General features: G+C 37.9%; 2 protein-coding genes and 5 non-coding genes across 7 annotated transcripts; 4 read left to right on the top strand and 3 right to left on the bottom strand.

Moving 5' to 3' along the window:
- Positions 1-1,966: 1,966 nt before the first annotated feature.
- LOC128514513 (small nucleolar RNA U3) lies at positions 1,967-2,176 on the bottom strand. Its single transcript, XR_008356471.1, has one exon. It is a non-coding gene; the product is annotated as a small nucleolar RNA U3 (small nucleolar RNA).
- A 2,229-nt stretch (positions 2,177-4,405) lies between these two features.
- LOC128514533 (small nucleolar RNA U3) lies at positions 4,406-4,618 on the top strand. Its single transcript, XR_008356491.1, has one exon. It is a non-coding gene; the product is annotated as a small nucleolar RNA U3 (small nucleolar RNA).
- Positions 4,619-7,502: 2,884 nt separating this feature from the next.
- On the top strand, positions 7,503-9,042 carry LOC128513871 (serine/threonine-protein kinase pim-3-like). Its single transcript, XM_053487424.1, has 6 exons — positions 7,503-7,528; positions 7,613-7,676; positions 7,816-7,906; positions 8,523-8,614; positions 8,666-8,758; positions 8,836-9,042. Exons 1-6 carry the CDS (start codon positions 7,503-7,505, stop codon positions 9,040-9,042), a joined length of 573 nt encoding a protein of 190 aa, XP_053343399.1.
- Positions 9,043-21,122: 12,080 nt separating this feature from the next.
- On the bottom strand, positions 21,123-21,332 carry LOC128514525 (small nucleolar RNA U3). Its single transcript, XR_008356483.1, has one exon. It is a non-coding gene; the product is annotated as a small nucleolar RNA U3 (small nucleolar RNA).
- Positions 21,333-22,663: 1,331 nt separating this feature from the next.
- On the top strand, positions 22,664-23,754 carry LOC128513870 (serine/threonine-protein kinase pim-3-like). The gene is made up of 3 exons (XM_053487423.1): positions 22,664-22,711; positions 23,378-23,470; positions 23,548-23,754. The coding sequence occupies exons 1-3, from the start codon at positions 22,664-22,666 to the stop codon at positions 23,752-23,754; spliced, it is 348 nt and encodes a 115-aa protein (XP_053343398.1).
- Positions 22,714-22,926, top strand: LOC128514583 (small nucleolar RNA U3). Its single transcript, XR_008356533.1, has one exon. It is a non-coding gene; the product is annotated as a small nucleolar RNA U3 (small nucleolar RNA).
- Positions 23,755-24,130: 376 nt separating the features above from the next.
- Positions 24,131-24,340, bottom strand: LOC128514603 (small nucleolar RNA U3). The gene has a single exon (XR_008356551.1). It is a non-coding gene; the product is annotated as a small nucleolar RNA U3 (small nucleolar RNA).
- Positions 24,341-24,829: the final 489 nt, after the last annotated feature.

Here is a 24,829-nt window from a genome sequence, read left to right as displayed (position 1 = left end):
GAGATGGATCCTTTCTCAATACAACAAAGAATGAATAATTGCCATGGATGAAAATTGTCAAAAAAGAAAAGGTGGAGCTGAAAATTTATGCGACAAGAAGAATAAGCTTTAAAAGCAGATGCTGTGAAAATCTTCAAATTAACAGATTATGCCTTTGGCGTGAGGGGAAATTAAAGTTCCGCAGGCTCTGACAGCTTTAACATTACGGTCAGGGACAGCGAGTCTGGATCCAGCAGCCTCAGGGTCAGGGATGATGATGACCAGCACCTCTCCCCTTCTATACCCGAGCCAAGTGAAAATCAACTGAACAGATAAACTTGAATAAAATCAAAGGCAGCATTAGCTCGGGCTAGTAAACTAGTTACTCATTTTAATTATGATTGTAGACAATATTAATTCAAAATAAGGCTGAGAAAATATTATTTTGAAATAATATTGACTACAATAATAATTACTAGCATAAGCTGATGCTGCTACTGAGTTTATTCCAGATGACCTGTTCAGTTTGATTGGCATCATTTTCACTCTGGTAGAGAAGGGGAGATGTGTTGGTCATCATTAGCAGGCACTGGTTCATCATCACTGACAGCTTACACTGATGAGTGGTATATCTTACACTGACTGCATCAAGATGACACCGCCCCCCCGACCTGCTAAAATATTGTTTTTATAGTTTTATATGTTGTTTGTCTTAATGTTCTTTCCTTTGTTTTACAAATATGACCCAATATACACTACCGTTCAAAAGTTTGGGGTCACTTGCAAATTTCTTTGTTTTTGTTTAGTGATTTATTTTCTACATTCTACAACAATACTGGGGATTTCAAAACTATAAAATAACACATATGGAATTAGGTAATTATGTAACAACAAAAACAACAGTTAGTTGTTATTTTACACAGATGTCAGCCTTTCTGTAATAGTTCTTGCAAGAACAGTATTGTCAAGTGCATTTGCAAAATCCGTCAAGCACCATAATGAAACTGGCTCTCATAAAGACCATCCCAGGAGGGTGAGACCAAAACCTACCTCTGCCACAGACGAGAAGTTCATTTAGAGTTATCAGCCTGAAAAATGACCAATTAACAGCAACTCAGATTAGAGGCGTTATAAAATCTTTACAGAGCGTAAGTGGCAGACAAATCTCAATATCAACTGTTTAAAGGAAATTAATGCATTTTTGGACGCCTTCAGCATTCCTTTACAATGTAGAAAAAAATAAAAATCAGGAACGATCATGAAGTTAGAAAGTGACCCCAAACTTTTGAACTGTAGTGTATGTTCAGTAATACTTCAAATAATATGCTTAAAAAGCATTTTTTTTTTTCTGTATTGCGTTATATTTTTATACTAGTAAGTTGTGTGCTAAGTCAAAAGTCATGGAAGATGGCCGACTGGTGTCAACTTCAGTCAGTTCTGCTTATTTTAGCAGATCAGATAGAGAGGGATAATTTACCAGTAAACACTGCACTGCCACCTACTGCATATAATACGTATTGCACCAAATCGATACTTCATGCGCTATTTATCATATACAGTATATGATATCAACAGCCCACTGTCTGAACCGCTGGCTTGACACATCAAAAGTGCTTCAAAATTTGTGTCATTGGACAGATCCTTACACTGTTTACTAATTTCCTAACTAAGTTCCATCAGTTAAAAGCTGTTAGGAAGCACAACTGTTTTGTGGGGAAGCTCCTTTAACCAATATTTCTTAAGTAGGCTATAGGAAATTTTATTTCCTTTATTTCCTTTAGTAATTTAGTCACACATTTAAACATATTACACTTGCATCCTTTCATATTTTTATTTTTTAGAAAACAAAACAGATGCCAGGTTTCAGTATTTCAGTTATTATCAGATTTTATAGAAATTCTGTTTTATTTCTGTGCTCATTTCAAACAGAATTTCTGAATAAAACAAAGCTGATCTTCAGACCCATTTTTTGTCCCAAGTTGTCAGAATCACCCTGATCATGTACTTTTCTTTTGATGTCTTTCAAAGACCTAACACTCATCAACAATTATAGCTTATGCATAATACACTCGCTATAATCTGATTCATACTCAGAAAAGTACATCATAACTCATCATTGTGATTAGGGAGACGTAACACTTTCCAACCACATTTCCTAGTTAGAAACTACAGAAATGATCCCTGAAAGTATAGTCTTACCTTCTTCTTTCCTTAAACACTAATTGACCCCAAATAACACAGAATTCATGAAAATGGTAGATGTTAGCCTCTACATTAAAACACCTACACAGCAATTCACAGGCAAGTAATCTGTAAAACAATTACAGTAATAATTTTTTCATATATCTTGTAAACCAATAAAGTATTTTTGTTATACGCTTTTCAATATAATACATTTCGTAATAGTATTAGTTTTTGTTTAAAAAAAACTATTCAACATTTAATTTTCATAGTGTGGAAATTTCCCAGCAGCAGCAAGTACAGTATCTGAGGTGCTTACGATACCAGGATAAGGCACTGAGAAGTTACATCTGTGTTGGTGCCATTGCAGGATGTCCTGAATAGTGGAATTTTGTCAAAGGAAAGCAGAGAGTACACTTAATAAGTGCCCTGCAGTGCCACCAAGGCAGACATCACTTTTCTATTATTATTATTATTATTATAATAATAATTATTATTACTATTATTATTATATGAGACATTTGCTCCCTGAAAAGTGAGCAAAGCAAAAATCTCTGTTTCATCTTTACATGAAAATGCTGCTTTGAGACAGTGACAATTGTTAAAAGCACTGTTTAAATAAAATTGAATTGAATTGAAATTAAAATATCTTTAGGTCAAGACTCATTGGCAGTTATCACAAACGCTAGACCAAATATCTACAGTTAATAGACCTACAGTTAATATACATTCACATTATACATTGTGTGACTGTGACCATACCTAACTGCCATCTCTCCTCTTCTTCTCTTCCCCCCCCTCTTTCTTTTTCTTCTCTCCTCCTGTCCCCCCCTTTCACTCTTTCTCTCTCTCTCTGTCGAGCTACACATGTCGTTCCTGAGCTGCCAGTGATCCAGACTCCCTCTGCCCTCCGGACCTGTCTGACCCATCCTGGTGCCCCGCTTCTGGCTGAAGATCTCGTCACATGGATGCCCCGTGTGTCTCTCTGGGATGCGTCTGGTGTCTGGGAATGATTCTCTCTACCTAGAAAATGGTTCTGGCCTTGAATGGTGTTTGCAACTGTTTCACTGGGGACTTGACAGTTCGATAGTTCAGGACTGGAACTTCTTACAAGTCTACCTGGGTCTTCAATAACTACCTGGACTCCATATTAACATCAATTAACATCAGCTATTATAGCTGAACTGCCTCCCACCCTACACACTGTATAAATGCAGATCATTTACTGCTTTCTGTTTCACCCAAATGAGGATGGGTTCCCTGTTGAGTCTGGTTCCTCTCAAGGTTTCTTCCTATTACCATCTCAGGGAGTTTTTCCTTGCCACTGTCGCCCTCGGCTTGCTCACTAGGGACAAACTGACCATTTTGATTCATACAAATTCACATTTCATACAAACTTAAATAATTCTTTTGACTATGTAAAGCTGCTTTGCGGCAATAAAAATTGCTAAAAGCACTATACAAATAAAATTGAATTGAATTGAATTGAATAGACTGGAGATGTGGCTGGCAAGGGTGGCACAACCAAGTATTAGGTTTAGGGGCAATTACTTTTTCACATAGAGGTCGGCAGGTTTGGAATATTTTTCATTAATAAATGAAATCATCATTTAAATATTGTATTTCATGTCAGATTTCATCCAATATATTTAGAATTAACTAAATATTCTTACATTTCATTCAGTTTTCTTATGAATAATTGCCTTAACCTCATGCCATATAGACACAGTGTATTCCTGGAAATGTAGTTGAGTAAAAGCACTAAATACTCGACCCAAGTACAAATCCTCTAAAATGATCCTTTAGTATACTTTTTGTTTTTAGCAAAGTTTAGGTAAAGTGCTGTGTTTTGGTATAATCAGAAAATTCACCATTTTCATGATTTCTGTGTTATTTGGGTCCTTAAGTGTCAGGATTAAAAGAAAAAGTGTATTTCTAGGGAAAATATTTACCGAAAGATATATAATCTTATAAAATCTCTCTGTGTTTGTGACAGTAGGAACTTTGTGGGACTAACAAAAGTGCACGCTATACAACATTGTTTTGCAAAATCTTTAGTGATGCTTGATTCAAAATACAAATCATCTAAAATAATGCTTACAGTAGATGGAGTAAGGATAGTTTGTATTTTTAGCATAGTTCATGTGAATTTCTGTATAGTTGTTTAAGTATAGAAGCTAAAACCTACCATTTTCATGATTTTTGTGTTATTTGGGGTCAGTGAGTGTCTGAGGGGTGAAAAGGTAAGACTATACTTTCAGGGATCATTTCTATAGTTTCTAACTAGGAAATGTGATTGGAAAGTGTTACGTCTCCCTAATCACGATGATGAGTTATGATGTACTTTTCTGAGCATGAATCAGATTATAGCTTTGTGTTTCATGGATGAGCTATAATTGTTGATGAGTGTTCTCTGTCTTTTGAAGACATCAGAAGAAAAGTACATGATCAGAGTGATTTTATGAAAGAAAATTTTAAATCAAGTTTGAATCTTAGTTTTCTTTTCTATATGAAATACTATTTAAAACAAGCACAATAATTTCAGTAGTTTGTGATAAAATTTGGTACTTTTTCAAGTGCAAAACTCCCCGTTTATGAAGTTTGTTGAGTAAAAATAAAGATAAGCAAGTGTGGCATTTTTAATAGTCTGAGTAAAAGTTTGACAAATTATGTAATTAAATTGGTTTTCAACTGGTTTCCTACACAAGAAAACACAAGATGGTGGTTATGCCTTAAGGATGTCAGGTTTCATTTAAAATACTCACATTTATAGTTTACATTTAACACATCCAGATAGTTCTTAATGAAATCTAAAAGTGAAATTTCCACAGCATCAGCAACTGGTTATCCCTGCAAGGGGAACTAACATCCATTATTTTTCTATTATTATTATTATTATTATTATTATATACAAAGAAATGCCTTCACATCAAAGCTCGTTGCCAGTTATCATGAATGCCTGGTTACAGTTTTTGGGGGCCAGGGGACAACCCTTCCTACTTTTGATATAGAGACAGGTTTGGCCATTTGTTCATTAATAAATCAAATCATCATTTAAAACCATATTTGGTATTTACTCAGATTATCTATGTGTATGGTGGCACGGTGGTTTAGTGGTTAACATTGTCATCTTGCACCTCCAGGGTCGAGGGTTCAATTTCCATGTTGAGTCTGAGTGCATGGAGTTTGCGGTTTCTTTCCATAATCCAAAGACATGCAGATTAGGCTGACTGGCATTCCCAAATTGCCTGTAGTGTGTAAATGAGCCTGTGAATGTGTGTACTGTATGTGTGTGCCCTGCGGTAATTTGGCACCCTGTCTAGAGTGTACCCCGCATTGTGCTATGTCTCTTGGTATAAGCTCCAGGCTCCCTGCGACCCTTTATACAGGACAGGCAGTATAGATGATAAGTGAATGAGTAATGTTTGTGCATTCATCCTCCTGTCAGGAGCTTATAATCTCCCTGGACAACAATCGAATCACTCTTTCAGTCACCTTGAGGTAACTCTGGACAATCAACTGTCATTTTTCTAACATGTTGCTAATGTTACTTGTTCTTAACATTTTTTTATTTACCATGTTAGAAGAATTTCTCCATTTCCTTTAGAAGTATAATAGTGGCAAAATTTCCCAAAGAAAAATTGCATGTTGAATTACAAATTACATTTGCTCACTTTCATTTTAACTCAACTAACTTGAGTTAAACACCTGAAATAGTATCAGATTTTACAACAAACTATTGAAATTAATGTGCTTGTCTCAAACAGTATTTCTTGAAGAAAACAAAGCTAATATTCAAACTTGTTTTTAAAAGAAAATTGACAAAATCACTCTGATCATGTACCGTCCAAATCGTTCTACTGATGATGCCATCTCTCATCTCCTCCACACATCACTTACTCACTTGGACACTAGAAGGGGGAATTACGTTACAATGCTCTTCATCGACTACAGCTCTAGATTTAATACCATAAATTCCTCCACACTCATCACCAAGCTGGAGCACCTGGGACTTAGCTCATCTCTGTGTCAGTGGATCTCTAATTTTCTAACTGGCAGACCACAGGCAGTAAAGATGGGCGGACATGTCTCAGCCTCCATTACTCTCAGCACTGGAGCGCCCAGGAGTGTGTTCTGAGCCCCCTGCTCTACTCTTTGTACACATATGACTGTGTGGCTACTACTAGCTCCACCACCATCATGGCCTACCTGAAGGAGATTAGGAATCTGGAGAACTGGTGCCAAAGGAACAACCACCTTCTAAACGTCAGTAAGACAAAGAAGTTGATAGTGGACTTCAGCACTAAGCAGGAAAGGAACTACCAGACACCCGTCATCAACGAGAGCCCAGTGGAGAGAGTGGACAGCTTCAAATACCTCTGTTTTCACATCACACAGGACCGGTCATGGTACTGTCACATCAACACCATGACGAGCTCTACAGTGGGTGGTGCGATCAGCAGAGCGCATCATCCGCACCGAGCTCCTCGACCTGCACTCGATCTACAGCAGCTGGTGCTGGACCAAGGTCAGGAAGATCGTGAAGGACCTCAACCGACTGTTCTTTCTGTTGAGGTCAGGAAAGCGATTCCGCTCCAACACAGAGAGACTGAGGAGGAGCTTCTTCCCGCAGGTGATACGGTCTCTTAATCAGTACACCACACAGTACTGACTCACACTGACTTTTACACTCACTCTGGACATTCTGGACATTCACTTACAATAGTGGCCACTGCACATCTACACTTCGTGGTCATTATTTAAATCCCTCTATCACCAGCCACTTTAAATAAATCACTTTAAGCATATTTGCACTGCACAAGACGCTTTAAATATGTGGATTGCACAAACCTGGACATTACCATTTTCTTTTTACCATTAATTTCATTCCACAAAAATGACATAAATCCATACCTACTTTGTACAGCTGTTTTATTTTTGTTCTATTTTTCTTCATATATTTTCTATATTGTGTATTTTTGTTGTACAGCTATTTTATTTAAACTTATTGTATTTTTTTATATTTATTTCTTATTTATAGTCTTTTATTTTAAGGTCGCGAGCAGTTGTCTAAGCATTTCACTGCATATCGTACTCTGTATGACTGTGTATGTGACAAATAAACACAGAGAACACTCATCAGCAATTAAAGCTCATCCATGAAACACAAAGCTATAATCTGATTTTGCAATTAAATTTGATCTAAATGTAAAAATAACCCTTACAGCATTTACAGTGCTTATAATTTTTGGCAATGCAATTTATTGTGGTTGTATATTTCAAATGAAAATGTAATTCAGACATTTAAAATTTTATGCAAAATGTTGACCTCACTAATTAAAATGGCAGACGATCTTGGTATGGACAAGTAACAATCTATATTTGTAATGATAACTTTATCATGAAATCAGGATTGTTTCATGATCTCTAATGTTTGGCTTTTTATCTGCAGCCTGCAGATGGCGAATGTTCACGGTGCATATCTGCTGCGTGGCGGCGCAATTGGAGCTGAGATCGTACGACTATTCCAGCTTCGATCTGTTTGGTTGTGAAAGGTATTTATTGCATATGTGCGTTTAACGTACATGGATGTGATAATTTACCTTTACTCATGACTAAGACGTAATTCTCTTTTCCACCCACTTGCCTTTCGAGAAATCAGGCATCAGGGAAGCTATCAAGCGATTCGAGGTTCACGAATATGTGCTGTTTTATGACCTCAGGGTTTGCTCAGCCAAGCTTCCAGGTCAGATTTTTTTATTTATTTCGCATGTCAAATACAAGCAGGAATCATTGTATTAAGAACAAATTACTATGTCTGTCACAGGAGTACAAGCTCTTTCATGCTAGCATGCTAGCCAAGGAGGGACTTTCTGCTCAAGCGCTTGAGTATTGTAAATGTATCGCTAGAGCAGTCATCACCTCGCCGTCCAGCATCACAGCGGTCTTGATGGAGCAGATTGTTCAAGTAAATGTGATAAAATCCTTCATGAATTTATAGTGGTGTCTGATTACCGACCCACTTTCCCTGTTTGTCTTAAAGTTTTCTAAACAGCTTCACTGAGGGAAGACAGAGAAACCTGAATGGCTGCTGAAACTTCGTCGGCTCCATCAGCAGGACAAAGTGCCTTCATCTCCAGGGTTCCACTTTGATCCAGACAGGTTTTCAGGCTTTTCATCATTTAAACGGCCTGAGAGTCCTGTGCTCCGGTCTTCTCTTGTACAGCTAAACAGCACACCACAGGGGGAGGTACATTACAATCCAGCTTTTGTACAAATGGTGGTGTGATTATTTCAGATGCTTTTTTTTTTTTTTTAATAAATTAATTCATCAGAATGATTGTTGTCTATTTGTTTAATAGTGGCGTTTGCAGCACGGTACGTGGTGGGAGAGCTGCTGGGAGAAGGAAGCATGGGTTTGGTCTATGCTGAAGTGAGGAAGGCAGAAAAATCGGTAAGTTGCGTGCACATATACACTTAATTACATTTACATGGAAATTATCAGGAAATCCTACTTTTCCTAATTATGTTTGGTGTATGTGAACAGGTTGTTATTAAATATGTGGACAAATCTGTCTCCAGGGAGTACATCAGCAAGGTAAGTAGACCTACTCCACACGTCACAATCAGGTCTCAGAAACCTCTCCCACTAAATCCGTGCTAACCCGATTTCAGCCTGGAGAAACACACAGCCTGCCTCTGGAGGTCGCGTTGATGCAGATGGTGTCCATTCCACCTCACTGTGAGAACCTGGTGGAGCTATTGCAATGGTTTAAGGTGTCTGTTTGCTTCATCTTGGTTCTGGAGCGACCCAGTCCTTACATGGACCTGCATGAGTTCTGCACTCGTATCAACAGCCCACTGTCTGAACCGCTGGCTTGACACATCACAAGTGCTTCGAAATTTGTGTCATTGGACAGATCCTTACACTGTTTACTAATTTCCTAACTAAGTTCCATCAGTTAAAAGCTGTTAGAAAGCACAACTGTTTTGTGGGGAAGTTCCTTTAACCAATATTTCCTAAGTAGGATATAGGAAATTTTATTTTCTTTAGTAATTTAGTCTTACATTTAAACATATTACACTTGCATCCTGTCATATTTATATTTTCTAACAAACAAAACAGATGTCAAGTTTTAATACTTCAGTTATTATCAGATTTTATATCAATTTTGTTTTATTCTTTTGCTCATCTCAAGCAAAATTTCTGAACAAAACAAAGCTAATCTTCAAACCCACACTGAAAAAAATGAATCTGAAATGTTGTAAATGTAGCATAATTAAATCTGTGTATTCAACAATAAATAATCAAGTTTGTACGTTTACATAAATATATCTAAGTTAGAACTTAATCTGCATTTGTTAAGAATACAAGACAATGTGCATTTTTTCCTTAACATATATTTTTTACGTAATCCCTGACAATCTTTTTAAGTGGACACACACAACAAGCAATAATCCTGTTCATTTTACTCTGTTTAAATAAAACTGCCTCCCCATGGAAAAAGCATGGGAAACCCCGTATCAAATTAGTGTACCAAAGCCTCATTGCGGTAGGAAACAACTCTTTGGAGCATTATGTTCATCTCGTGTGTAAAAAGTTTTAACGGGTTGTTTTTTCTTTTTTTTTTTTTTTTTATATTTTTATTGAAAAAAGGAAAACAATACAGTAGTTGCAGTTACAGACATACAATTTACCTTTCTTCATTTTTCAATAAATATATTTATATATTATAAAAAAAAAAAACTAAACAAAAACACTCAAAAAAAAACAAACAAAAAAAAAAACACACACCCCCAATACCCCGCCACCCCCACCCCCGTCCCACACGGCTCAAAACAACCACCAAACATATTACATAAATATAACTATAACAGTTATACATTTAATCAGGCAATACCTCCAGGCTAGTAAAATAAGAAATAAAAGGTTGCCAATTGTGGTAAAATTTGGCTGTACATCCTCTTAATGTATATTTAATTTTTTCAAGTTTAAAAAAAAACATGACATCCTTAAGCCACTGGGAGATAGTAGGATGTTTAGCAGACTTCCAGTGCAACAATAATAGCCGTCTCGCTAATAAGGATGTGAAAGCTATGATATCCATTTGTGTAGAGTTAAGTGTAAGTGAGCGATCAGGAATCCCAAATATAGCAATTAGAGGACAAGGTTGGAGAGTTACCCCAAGAACAGTTGACATAATAGCAAAATAACCTGTCCAGAAATCTTCTAGCTCAGGACATAGAAAAAACATGTGGCTAAGGTGACAGGCAGAGCCATGACATTTATCACATTTGTTTTCCACATCCGGATACATTTCAGAAAGTCTAGACTTAGAGAAATGTACCCTGTGTATGACCTTAAATTGAATAAGTCCAAGACGAGCACAAGAGGTGGAAGACCGTACCCTCGCTATAGCCTGTTCCCAGGACATGTATTTGAATTCCCAGTTCCCCCTCCCATGTAGACTTAAGCTTAACATTTGAGTGGATACTAAGAGACAGAATAGAATCATAGAGTTTAGAAATGGTTCCTCTATGATGGGGAATAAATGATATCATAGTTTCCCACTGCTGTTCTGGAGGTAAAGAGGGGAAATTAGGGAAACACTTGGCAACAAAATTTCGAATTTGAAAATAGCGAAACAGGTGGGTAATGGGGAGATCATAACGAGATGACAAATTGGCAAAACTATCGAAGACACCATCCACATATAAATATTTAAATTGTTTTATACCCTTTTTACTCCACACTGAGAATGTCGAGTCCAAAAGTGATGGTGGAAACAAATGGTTATCGTTTAGAGAACCCGAGGAAGATGCCCTTACAAATTTATAGTGCCGTCTAAACTGAAACCAGATCTTAAGTGTGTTAAGAACAACCTGATTATCTGTATACATAGAGGGTTTTATAGGTAAAGAGGAATAAAGGAGAGCCGGTATAGAAGATCCCTTACAGGATGATAGCTCCAATTTACACCAAGAGGACCCAGAAGATTTTAACCAGTAGCAAAGTTTATGGATGTGAGCAGCCCAGTAGTAAGCTAGAAAATTAGGTAATGCAAGTCCTCCACTGAATTTGCATCTCTGCAGTAAAGTTTTACGAACCCTAGGTGGCTTCCCTCCCCAAATGAAAGAACCAATAATCTTGTCCAGTGAGACAAAAAAATGTTTTGGCAAAAATAAGGGAATCGACTGAAACAAAAATAAAAATTTTGGTAAGATATTCATTTTCACAACATTAATCTTACCGATTAATGAAAGGGGGAGATTACCCCATCTTAGAATATCAGCTGTAACTCTTGATATAAGGGGAGTAAAATTAGCTGATTTAAGGCCAGATAGAGAACGAGTCACATTAATCCCCAAGTATTTAAACCCCGATGGACTAAGATGAAAGGGTAGATCGGACTGTTGCAGTTGACATGCTGACGTATTAATGGGAAAACACTCACTTTTCCCCAAATTTAATTTATAACCAGAAAACAAGCTAAAATTCTCCAGAATACCTAAAACAGCAGGGATGGAGAGTGCAGGATCGCTTATATATAACAACAAATCATCTGCATACAATGATAATTTATGTTCAATTCTATTACGAATGATTCCCTTAAATACAGAGGAAGATCTCAATGTGATGGACAGAGGCTCGATGACGATGGCAAAGAGTAAAGGTGACAAAGGGCAACCTTGACGACATCCACGACCCAGAGCAAAATAATCAGAATAAACATCATTAGTATGAACACTGGCTTTAGGGGACGAATAAAGAAGCCGAATCCAAGAAAAAAATTTATCGCCAAATCCAAATTTCTTTAAAACTGCAAACAAGTACTCCCACTCCACCCTATCGAAAGCCTTTTCAGCATCCAAAGAGATCACAAATTCGGGAAGTTCAGATAGATTATTTGAGTAAATAACATTAAAGAGTGTACGAGTATTAAAAAACAATTGACGTCCCTTTATAAAGCTGTTTTGCTCTTCAGATATAATACCAGGAAGCACATCCTCTAGGCGAGATGCAATCACTTTAGCCAACACCTTTGCATCGGCATTAAGCAGAGATAATGGCCTGTAGGAACCACAGGAGGTTGGATTTTTGTCATTTTTGAGAAGGAGTGCTATAGTGGCTTGTGTGAAAATTGGTGGTAATGAACCCCTTTTCAAGGATTCATTAAACACAGATAAAAGCAATGGTGCCAATTTACCAATAAATGTTTTATAAAATTCAATTGGAAACCCATCAGGGCCTGGGGCTTTATTAGACTGCATAGCTGTAACAGCATTTGACACTTCTTCAACGGAAAATGGGGAGTCCAATTGCCCGGCAATATTAGTATCAATAACAGGGTTTGAAAGATTATAAAGAAATTCGTTCATTTTAGCTTTGTCCGTAGAAAATTCTGACTTATATAAAGAAGCGTAATATGCTTTAAAGATGGAATTAATTTCCAGGGGATCTGTGGTAATCGTGTCATAAGTGTTTTTAATACTAGGTATTAAACGCGAAGTGGCTTGTCGTCGTAACTGATGTGCCAACAAGCGACTTGCTTTGTCGCCATATTCATAATATGAGCCACGACTGCGTAGTAACAAGCGCTCTGCCTCTTTAGTTGACTTTAGATTAAATTCTGCTTGCAAATCAAGACGCTGCTTCAGTAATTCTGGAGAAGGGTTGAGTGCATAACTTTGATCAAGGTTACTAATCGCAGATGTAAGTTCTTTAAGCCTGGCATTATTCTTTTTATTAGCAAGAACAGAATAAGAAATAATTTGACCTCTCAGGTAGCATTTAAGTGTCTCCCAGAGCAGAGAATATGAGACTGAGTCATTTTGATTAAAGGACAAGAACTCCTCAATAGAACTTAAAATGAATTCACAAAATTCTTTATCTGCCAGAAGAAGAGAGTTAAATCTCCAAAGTGGTGGGCTACGTTTATAGGTAGAAAGTTGGATATCCATTAGCAGAGGTGAATGATCAGATATTACAATACCAGAATAGTCAGAAGAATTAACACATGAATTAAGAGTTCTGTCAATAAAAAAGTAATCAATCCTGGAATAAGAATGGTGCACCTGAGAGAAAAAAGAAAATTTTTTGATCGAAGGGTTAAGAAATCTCCATGGATCAATAAGATCGTTCTCTTTCATAAAATCTGAGAATATTTTAGACATAGATGATAGAGTCAGATTACGAGGATTAGATCGATCCAAGATGGGATCAAAAACACAATTCAGATCTCCACCAAGGATCAGCAAATGGGTATCCAAGAAGGGGATGTTACTCAGCAATCTATTAGCAAATTCAGCATCATCAAAATTTGGGGCATATACATTTACCAACAGAACTTTTTTTTGCATTAAGGTACCGGCAACAATGATGTATCTACCATTCCTATCAGCGATAACATTGGTCGATGAGAATTGAACTTTCTTATTAATGAGAATGGCAACTCCTCTAGCTTTCGAATTAAAGTTTGAGTGAAAAACCTGACCTACCCAAGGGCTATATAACCTATAATGATCTTTAATGCGAAGATGAGTCTCCTGTAAAAATGCAATATCAGAATTTAAACGTTTCAAGTGTGTGAAAACCTTAGATTTCTTAACAGGGTTACCCATACCTCTGACATTCCAACTAATGAATCTAAAAGGCATGCCTGACCCAGCAATGCTGGGATCTATATTGCCACTAACCATTCAAAAAATAAAAATAAAATAAATAAATAAAAAACACAACAGCCAAAATGCCAGTGGTCGTAAAGAGCCGAAATGGGACCCCCCCTCCCCCGCCAAATACCAAATTCCCCTAAACACAAATACACCCAGAGTCTCCACATCACAGAACAAAGGAGACAGCAGTGTTCCCCAAAAAAGCAAAAATGATCCACCGAAGTGAATGGACTAGCCGGAGCACAAACAAAAACAAACAAAAACGAGAGAGAAAAAAAAACTCCCACCGACTTCCACACTATATAACAGTGTTCGTGTAACTATAAACACGTTTTATATATATATATATATATATATATATATATATATATATATATAAAAATAAAAAATAAAAAATAAAAACTAACAGTACAAAATACTGTTTCCTTAGAAGATGAACATTCCAACAAAACAAAAATACGTAAAAATACAAATAAACAAGTCCTGTGCAAATAGATGCAGTAAGCATAGGAAAGATTGTGCTGGACTAATCCGGAGTACAAGAGTATAATATACGATTTAGTATTCCTATGTAAGTGTGAATAAAAAAGCAAACAAACAGTACGGTAATTAAAGCAAAAAAAAAAAATAATAATAATAATAATAATTAAAAATGTGCATGTAGCGTTAACCCTAATGAGAGCGAAACACTTAACAGCATTATAGCACCAAACTGAACGGCTGTTGAGCCTCACCCAGTAATCAAATTCAAATTCAAATTCAAATTTTATTTGTCACATACACAAACATACACAGTACGAAATGTAGTGAAATGCATTATACGACTGCCATTGACCCTAAAAGAGAGTTAAATTTTACAAATAAGAAATAAATATAAATAAAAGAAATACGATAGAAATTAAATTAAAAAATTAAATTAAACTAGGAAAAATAGAACTAAAAATAAAAATAAAAATGTGCTAGGAAAAAATAGAACTAAAAATAAAAATAGAAATATGATGTACAAAATTGAAAATTGAAATATACTGTACGGTGTGTGCAAATATGCATAGAACAAGTGTCTTAGTGCAGAGGTTATTAAAGTGTCTTTGTGCACTGGTCCAGGATGTAAATGTAAAACTGTAAAATGTAGTGTAGTTGTGAAGGTAGGTGTGCAAAGTTATTAAAGTGTCTTTGTGCAATGGTCCAGGATGTAACGTACGACATGTAGTGTATATATGAAGGAAGGTGAGCGTGTAATTGTCCATAGTGTTCATGGATGTAAGAAGATTGATAGATTTGACCAATTATGAAAATATTGTGTAGTTCTGCATAGTGGTGTGGTTGTGGTTGAGAGACCTTATCGCCTGCGGGAAGAAGCTTCCTTCTCAGTCTCTCTGTGTTGGCCTTCAAGGAGCGGAATCGCTTCCCAGACCGCAACAGAGTAAACAGTCCGTTATTGGGGTGGCTGAGGTCCTTCACGATCTTCCTGGCCTTGGTCAAGCACCGCTTGCTGTAAATCGATTGCAGGTCAGGGAGCTCGATGCGGATGATGCGCTCAGCTGATCGCACCACCCTCTGTAGAGCTCGTCTGTCCTGCATGGTGCTGTTCCCGAACCAGGTCGTGATATTTCCCGTCAGGATGCTCTCGATGGTGCAGGAGTAGAAATTCCTGAGCACCTTGGAGGGCAGTCTAAAGTCTCTCAAGCGTCTAAGGTGGTAGAGACGCTGCCGGGCTTTTTTTACCTTGGTGTTGATGTGACAGGACCATGCCAGGTCCTGCGTGATGCGAACACCGAGGTATCTGAAGCGGTCCACTCTCTTCACTGGGCTGCTGTTGATGACGGGGGTCCGGTAGTTCCTCACCTGCTTTGTACTAAAGTCCACTATCAGCTCCTTTGTCTTACTGACATTCAGGAGGAGATTGTTTCTCTGGCACCAGTTCTCCAGATTTCCAACCTCCTCCAGGTAGGCCGTCTCATCGTTGTTCGTGATCAGGCCCACCACAACAGTGTCGTCAGCAAACTTGATGATGGTGGTGGAGCTGGTAGTGGCCACGCAGTCGTGGGTGTACAGAGAGTACAGCAGGGGGCTCAGAACACAACCCTGGGGGGCTCCAGTGCTGAGAGTGAGGGAGGCTGAGACATGTCCGCCCATCCTTACTGCCTGTGGTCTGCCAGTTAGGAAGTTGGAGATCCACTGACACATAAATGAGCTGAGTCCCAGGTGCTCCAGCTTGGTGGTAAGTGTGGAGGGAATTATGGTATTAAATGCAGAACTGTAGTCGATGAAGAGCATTTTCACATAATTCCCCCTCCGAGTGTCCAGGTGAGTGAGAGATGTAGGGAGGAGATGAGAGATTGCATCGTCCGTGGAACGGTTTGGACGATAAGCAAACTGTAGTGGGTCGAGTGTGTCTGGTAGTGAAGAGATGATGAAGTCTCTGACCAGGCGTTCAAAGCACTTCATCACTACTGAAGTGAGGGCTACAGGGCGATAATCATTGAGGGAAGCAGGATGAGGTTTCTTTGGGACAGGAACAATAATGGACTCTTTGAAGCATGTGGGGATCACCGACTGAGATAAAGAGATGTTGAATATCTCAGTGAACACAGGTGCTAGCTGGTCTGCGCAGGCTCTGAGAATACGGCCTGAGATGCCGTCTGGTCCTGCTGCTTTCCTGGTGTTCACTCTCTTGAAGGCTCTCCTCACGTCATGCTCGGTGATGATGAACGCGCTTCCGGTGCTGGCAGTGACTTCCTGTCTGCAGCCGTTAGCGCCGCTAGCATTAGCATCGCTAGCGTCCTTAGCTGCAGCCTCGAAGCGAGCATAGAAAGTGTTCAGCTCATCTGCCAGAGACACGTCTACGTTTATCATACCGGATGTTGGTGCTTTATAATCCGTTATTGTCCTTAGTCCCTGCCACAGGCTCCTAGAGTCACTCTGTTGGAGTTGTGACTCTAGTTTCCTCCCGTAGCGCTGCTTCGCCTCTTTCACCGCCTTCCGGACGCTGTATGACGCAGCCTTGTACGGTTCCATGTCCCCCGACGCGAGTCCCGTGTTGTAGGCAGTGGTGCGAGATCTCAGAGCGTCGCGGATGGTTTTATCCACCCACGGCTTCTGGTTGGGAAACATTTTAATAGTCTTTTTTTCTACGGTATCGTCCGCTAATTTCCCGATGAATCCCACAACCGCTTCCGTAAACACGCTGACGTCACCATCGGAGCTGTTTCTGAACATGTCCCAGTCTGCGTCATCGAGTGCGTCCTGTAACGCGGCCACCGATTGGTCCGTCCAGCGCGCGACCTCCCTCTGAACCGGAACTTCCTGTTTCAGCCTTTGTTTGTATTTTGGCATGAGGAAGATGGCGGCGTGGTCGGATTTACCAAACGGTGGACAAGATTGTGCCTTGTAGCCGTCCTTGACCGTTGTATAGCAGTGGTCCAGTGTCCTTTCGCCCCTGGTGGGGCAAGTGATGTGCTGATAAAAGTTTGGCGCTGCACGTTTGAGGTTGGCACTATTAAAGTATTTTTGACATTAACTATCCAAAGGAGTGTGCTCCTGTATAGGACTTTTTGTAATGTTGCTATGAAATAGCGAGGCCTACTTGAAAAGTCATAGACAGTGTTTGTATGTTAAAATAAGACCAGGGCTGGATAGTTTTGTTCTGCAAAAAAGATATTTGGAGTCACAGAGATCCTGCTCTGTAAATCAAATTCAAATTGGATTCCAAGATGGCGCCGGTGAGGTCGGCTGCCGTCACGACTGCTCCGACCACCTTTTCTTTGTTTTTGTTCTTTAAGTTAGTTTACAGCGTTTCACAGTTTTGACATAATCACTGGCTTCCTCCGCTGACACAAAGTTCTTCTCAACACCCTTATATGTGATACGAAGTCGCGCTGGATGAAACAGGCCGTACCGAACACCTTCAATGCCACGCAGCTGCTGCCTGACCGTATTAAATGCAGCCCGAGCGCGTGCTATCTTAGCAGTGTAGTCAGGAAAGACTGAGATGGTCTGGTCTCCAACTTTAATCTGTCGGCGTTCTCTAGCGCGACGTAAAATGTCAACACAGTCAGTGTGGTAATGAAACCTACATACAATGGATCGTGGACGGTCGCCGGGCTTAGGTGTGGGTTGGAGGGTCCTGTGGGAACGATCCAAAAGCGGCTCCTTCTCCAGATTAAAGGCTTCCTTCAGCAAGAAGGCCACGGCCGCAGTGGTGCACGTGTCAGGGCCCTCCGGTACTCCCACTATCCTAACATTGTTACGGCGCGACCTAGACTCCAAGTCTTCACATTTATTTTCCAACTGGGTTACGTTAGCTGTGAGGCACTTAATAGTATTTTTCATCTCGGCTATGTCGTCCGAGCACACAGTAAGCGCGTGCTCCATCTCCCTGACCGTACCTTTTAGCTCGGACACGATAGCATCATTAGCAGCTTTATCCATCGCCAGCTGCGTTTTCACCGCTTGCAAGTCGAATTTAATAGTAGACAAAACATCACCGAGAGTATCCTGAAGTTCTTTTTTAAAAATATCGGCGATATCTTTCCTCAGCGAGGCTAACAAATCGACTTTAAGAGCATCCATATCCGGATTAGCTTGGCTCGAGGGAGGCTTTACAGGTGATGACTCACTCGAGGATGTGGTCGCGGCTTGCAAACTAGGCCTCAGTTGTGTTTGAATTGTACTGCGAGTTTTAATACTTTTTGCTGCAGTCCCGAGTAAAACCCCTCAACTCAACGAACTACAGAATAAAACAGGACTAAAATTATGCCCAAAAAGCGCAAATGAATAACAATTTAATCAAAATCGGTGGGAGCTCCCAAACTCACGTCCTACTCCATCAACACTCAACCGGAAGTCCTAACGGGTTGTTTTTTCTACCCAAACGCTGGGTTGCCGCTCTTGGGTAATTTTTCTGGGTTATTTACAGAGAGTTGGGTAGTTTTTGTGTAACCCAGCTGCTGGGTTGAAGTTTGCTTGGCTCCCCCCCCCAAAGTTCACCGGTGGATTCAGCGGCTGTCAGTCAGAGCTTCGTGTCTCTCTTGAGCTCCCACACCGCTGATGACGGTTCATCCTCCTCGGGCATTTAAGGGAAAATGGCGTTAAATACAAGGTCTGTATACACATGTTCACTCACCTAAGTCACATATGACTGAAAAAGTATTACTATATGTAAGATTTATTACTGTTACCGTGTTAAGGTTACACTTAAACTTTCAGGCTGGTCTGAGGTAAGATAATTTAGCTGACAGTAGCTGCTATAGTTAGCCAAAGAACCCCAGCTGTGTGTGAAAGAAACGGATAAGATGTCTGAGCTTTTTATCTTTCTCTGTAGAATGTTTGCGAAGTGACGAAGATGCTGAAGTGATGAATGAACGCTAAACCGTTAACTGTAGTGCTAGCATGACGCAGGCATTTAGTTAGGTTACTAGCGTTAGCAAACACATTAAGATTAGAACTTTATTAATCTCACTGCTTGTGAGAATAAAATGCTGGGGTGTTACAAAACACTGATCGTCTCACAAATATACACACCTGCTAACCTCCCGTTTTTCACTAGTTAGTAATTTACTCCGTGGTCAAATTTCTCCCGAGGTATAACAATATTTTACACCTTTCCCCCTTTGATAAGTATGCAAATGTATCACCAGTAATTGCATGTAAGCTAACCAGGTAGCCCTCTTTAACCAAAGTTGCTTGTGACTCAGGCTAAATTAACTAGTCAACATGCCAACTACAGGAAAAAGTACCACAGCTGAACAGGTAACTACTAGATGAAAGTCTTAATATTTGGGTGACTGTGCCAGTATGACCCCAGCTATGACATTTTTTTCGGTAATTAGCTTAAAATCAAAGCAGACCACAAGATCAACTAGTCTGACATATAAAAAGACTTTATCCTAAAAGCCATGCTTATTTTGCTGTTTTATTTTTGGTAGTAGCTGTCTCCATGTTTTTGTTTCAGGTTACCTATACCCTATCTTATTGGACAGCTTTGTCATTTTTTATTTAGTATCAATCCTATTACACACTAAATTAATAGTTTTATTCAGTTTAATCCTTGCTATTCAACAAAATTGTTTACTTTCTTTCATTTTTTTTTCTTTCTAAGGTTGGAACCAACATGGTGAAATACCTCCAGCAGGCTGAAGGGTCAAGGCCGTACCCCTACATCCTGACGTTGAAAGAAAATGACCAGCGCTGCTCTTAGGCATTCGACATTCTGGTGGGACAGGCTCTGGAGCAATGCACACTACTTGGGGCGGTTGATGTGTGCTTAAAGACATTTTATATTTTTGACATTAACTATCCAAAGGAGTGTGCTCCTGTATAGGACTTTTTGTAATGTTGCTATGAAATAGCGAGGCCTACTTGAAACGTCATAGACAGTGTTTGTATGTTAAAATGAGACCAGGGCTGGATAGTTGTGTTCTGAAAAAAAGATATTTGGAGTCACAGAGATCCTGCTCTGTAGAAGCTGCCTCAGCCTATTTGTGCAATTACTCCATTCTGCCCTTGTGAGTAATAGTATGGTAATGATCTTGCTGTTGATTATCTGTTCTTGTGCTTTTGAAAAATAAATATTTTTTCTAGGAACATTTAATAGTATGATGTTTATTGCATATATGTATGGTTTGCAAAACTTGGAAGTTTTTTTGTAATAGACCAGTATATCAAAGTATTTTAACTGTTTAATAGACATTTTTTTTATTCATATTTTTTTTTTTTTACTGATGGTAAAATTAACCCAGCATTATAGTTAAATGTGACTTAGCATTTAGGTTGAATATTTAACCCATCTTGCTGGGTTAAACAAATAACCAATTTTGCTGGGTTAAATTAACCCAGCAATATTTACCCAGTATTTTTTAGGGTGGTTCTTACTTCAAGTTTTGTGCTGGATGAAGTTGCATTTCAAAGTACAAAATTACACAACTAGTATTTTAACTATAACATATAAGAAATGCCTAACTAGATAATGTGAGTATATATAACTTTAAATGAGACTAGGACATTTAAAAATAAAACAAAGTAGGCCCCACTCCAAGTAATGTGGAAACTTAAAAAAATAGTTAAATTTCAATTAAAAATACATATTTGAAACTCTTAAAGTTAAGTAGCATGGACACAAAAGAATGACTAGGGAAATTATTAAATTAAGTAGGATTTACTTGCAAAATTAAATAGACTTAAGTCTTGCTTGAACTACGTAATTATCTGATGCAAAAAGTTACCTTAATTTTTTTTGAGTAGATCAGAGTGGATATTTTTTAGCGCATTTTTCAAAAGAAGTTGTCAAAATCACTCTGATCATGTACTTTTCTTTTGATGTCTTTCAAAGACATGATGCTCATCAACAACTATAGCTTATGCATAACACACTCACTACAATTTGATTCATACTCAGAAAAGAACATCATAACTCATCATTGTGATTAGGGAGACATAACACTTTCCAATCACATTTCCTAGTTAGAAACTTTAGAAATGATCCCTGAAAGTATAATCTTACCTTCTTCTTCCCTCAGACACTCATTGACCCCAAATAACACAGAATTCATGAAAATGGTAGATGTTAGCCTCTATATTAAACAAAAACACTTACTCAGCAATTCATGAGCAAGTAATCTGTAAAACAATTACAGTAATAATTTTTTCATACATCTTGTAAAGTAATAAAGTATTTTTGTTATACGTGTTTCAATATAATACATTTCATAATAGTATTAGTTGTTGTTTAAAAAAACAGTCAACATTTAATTTCCATAGTGTGAAAATTTCACAGCAGCAGCAAGTACAGTATCTGAGGTGCTTACGATACCAGTATAAGGCACTGAGAAGTTACATCTGCATTGGTGCCATTGCAGGATGTCCTGAATAGTGGAATTTTGTCAAAGGAAAGCAGAGAGTACACTTAATAAGTGCCCTGCAGAGCCACCAAGGCAGACATCACTTTTCTATTATTATTATTATTATTATATGGGACATGTGCTCCCTGAAAATTGAGCGAAGCAAAAATCTCTGTTTCATCATTACATGGAAATGCTGCTTTGAGACAGTGACAATTGTTAAAAGCACTGTACAAATAAAATTTAATTGAATTGAAATTAAAATATCTTTAGGTCAAGACTCATTGGCAGTTATTACAAACACTAGACTGGAGATGTGGCTGGCAAGGGTGGCACAACCAAGTATTAGGTTTAGGGGCAATAACTTTTTCACATAGAGGTCGGCAGGTTTGGAATATTTTTCATTAATAAATGAAATCATCATTTAAATATTGTATTTCATGTCAGATTTCATCCAATATATTTAGAATTAACTAAATATTCTTACATTTCTTATGAATAATTGCCTTAACCTCATGCCATATAGACACAGTGTATTCCTGGAAATGTAGTTGAGTAAAAGCACGAAATACTCTACCCAAGTACAAATCCTCTAAAATAATACTTTAGTATACTTTTTGTTTTTAGCATAGTTTAGGTGAATTGCTGTGTTTTTGGTATAATCTAAAATTCACCATTTTCATGATTTATGTGTTATTTGGGGACCTTAAGTGTTTCAGGGTTAAAAGAAAAAGTATTTCTAGGGAAAATGTTTTCTTAAAGATATATAATCTTATATAATCTCTCTGTGTTTGTGAAAGTCGGAACTTTGTGAAACTAACTAAAAATGCACGTCATACAACATTTTTTTTGCAAAATGGTTAGTGATGCTTGATTCAAAATACAAATCATCTAAAATAATGCTTAGTCTAAGGATAGTTTGTATTTTTAGCATAGTTCATGTGGATTTCTGTATAGTTGTTTAAGTACAGAAGCTAAAACCTACCATTTTCATGATTTTTGTGTTATTTGGGGTCAGTGAGTGTCTGAGGGGTGAAAAGGTAAGACTATACTTTCAGGGATCATTTCTATAGTTTCTAATTAGGAAATGTGATTGGAAAGTGTTACGTCTCCCTAATCACGATGATGAGTTATGATGTACTGTTCTGAGCATGAATCATATTATAGCTTTGTGTTTCATGGATGAGCTATAATTGTTGATGAGTGTTCTCTGTCTTTCTAAGACATCAGAAGAAAAGTACATGATCAGAGTGATTTTATAAAAGAAAAGTTTAAATCAAGTTTGAATCTTAGTTTTGTTTACTCCATGAAATACTATTTAAAATAAGCACAATAATTTTAGTAATGTGATACTATTTCGTGTGTAAAACTCTTCATTTATAAAGTTTGTTAAGTTAAAATAAAGGTGAGTAAGTGTATCATCTTTAATAGTCTGACTAAAGGTCTAACAAATTGTGAATAAAATGATTTTCAACTGGTTCCCCACACAAGAAAACACAAGACCGTGGTTATGCCTTAATGATGTCAGGTTTCATTTAAAATACTCACATTTATAGTTTTCATTTAACACATCCAGACAGTTCTTAATGAAATCTAAAAGTGAAATTTCCACAGGATCAGCAACTGGTATCCCTGCAAGGGCAACTATAGTACACTGTGAATTAAGTACTGTATACACTTAATTACATTTACATGGAAATCATCAGAAATTCCTACTTTTCCTAATTATGTTTGGTGTATGTGAACAGGTTGCTATTAAATATGTGGACAAATCTGTCTGCAGGGAGTACATCAGCAAGGTAAGTAGACCTACTTTACACTTCACAATCAGGTCTCAGAAACCTCTCCCACTAAACCCGTGCTAACCCGATTTCAGCCTGGAGAAACACACAGCCTGCCTCTGGAGGTCGCGTTGATGCAGATGGTGTCCATTCCACCTCGCTGTGAGAACCTGGTGGAGCTATTGGAATGGTTTAAGGTGTCTGTTTGCTTCATCTTGGTTCTGGAGCGACCCAGTCCTTACATGGACCTGCACGAGTTCTGCACTCGTATCAACAGCCCACTGTCTGAACCGCTGGCTTGACACATCACAAGTGCTTCGAAATTTGTGTCATTGGACAGATCCTTACACTGTTTACTAATTTCCTAACTAAGTTCCATCAGTTAAAAGCTGTTAGGAAACACAACTGTTTTGTGGGGAAGTTCCTTTAACCAATATTTCCCAAGTAGGATATAGGAAATTTTATTTCCTTTAGTAATTTAGTCTTAGGTTTAAACATATTACTCTTGCATCCTGTCATATTTTTATTTTTTTAACAAACAAAACAGATGCCAAGTTTTAATACTTCAGTTATCAGATTTTATATCAATTCTGTTTTATTCTTGTGCTCGTCTCAAACAGAATTTCTAAACAAAACAAAGCTAATCTTCAAACTGGTTTTTCAAAAGAAGTTGTCAAAATCACTCTGATAATGTACTTTTCTTTTGATGTCTTTCAAAGACACAACACTCATCAACAATTACAGCTTATGCATAATACACTCGCCATAATCTGATTCATACTCAGAAAAGTACACCATAACTCATCATTGTGATTAGGGAGACATTACACTTTCCAACCACATTTCCTAGTTAGAAACTACAGAAATGATCCCTGAAAGTATAGTCTTACCTTCTTCTTTCCTTAAACACTGATTGACCCCAAATAACACAGAATTCATGAAAATGGTAGATGTTAGCCTCTACATTAAAACACCTACACAGCAATTCACAGGCAAGTAATCTGTAAAACAATTACAGTAATAATTTTTTCATACATCTTGTAAACCAATAAAGTATTTTTGTTATACGCTTTTCAATATAATACATTTCGTAATAGTATTAGTTTTTGTTTAAAAAAACTATTCAACATTTAATTTTCATAGTGTGGAAATTTCACAGCAGCAGCAAGTACAGTATCTGAGGTGCTTACGATACCAGGATAAGGCACTGAGAAGTTACATCTGCTTTGGTGCAATTGCAGGATGTCCTGAATAGTGGAATTTTGTCAAAGGAAAGCAGAGAGTACACTTAATAAGTGCCCTGCAGTTCCACCAAGGCAGGCAGCACTTTTCTATTATTATTATTATTATTATTATTATTATTATATGAGACATGTG

Source organism: Clarias gariepinus, chromosome 26 (assembly GCF_024256425.1).
Source record: "Clarias gariepinus isolate MV-2021 ecotype Netherlands chromosome 26, CGAR_prim_01v2, whole genome shotgun sequence".
Lineage (NCBI taxonomy): Eukaryota > Metazoa > Chordata > Actinopteri > Siluriformes > Clariidae > Clarias > Clarias gariepinus.
This window is presented reverse-complemented; position numbering and strand designations above follow the sequence as displayed.

Excerpts from the sequence above, each read along its gene's own strand:
- LOC128513870 (XM_053487423.1), top strand. The coding sequence starts at position 22,664 with ATGATTTTTGTGTTATTTGGGGTCAGTGAGTGTCTGAGGGGTGAAAAG. Across the intron at positions 22,712-23,377 it reads AGTGTCTGAGGGGTGAAAAG|AAATTCCTACTTTTCCTAAT; the intron begins GTAAGACTATAC and ends GGAAATCATCAG. Across the intron at positions 23,471-23,547 it reads GCAGGGAGTACATCAGCAAG|CCTGGAGAAACACACAGCCT; the intron begins GTAAGTAGACCT and ends ACCCGATTTCAG.
- LOC128513871 (XM_053487424.1), top strand. The coding sequence starts at position 7,503 with ATGGCAGACGATCTTGGTATGGACAA. Across the intron at positions 7,677-7,815 it reads GCGCAATTGGAGCTGAGATC|AAATCAGGCATCAGGGAAGC; the intron begins GTACGACTATTC and ends TTGCCTTTCGAG. Across the intron at positions 8,759-8,835 it reads CCAGGGAGTACATCAGCAAG|CCTGGAGAAACACACAGCCT; the intron begins GTAAGTAGACCT and ends ACCCGATTTCAG.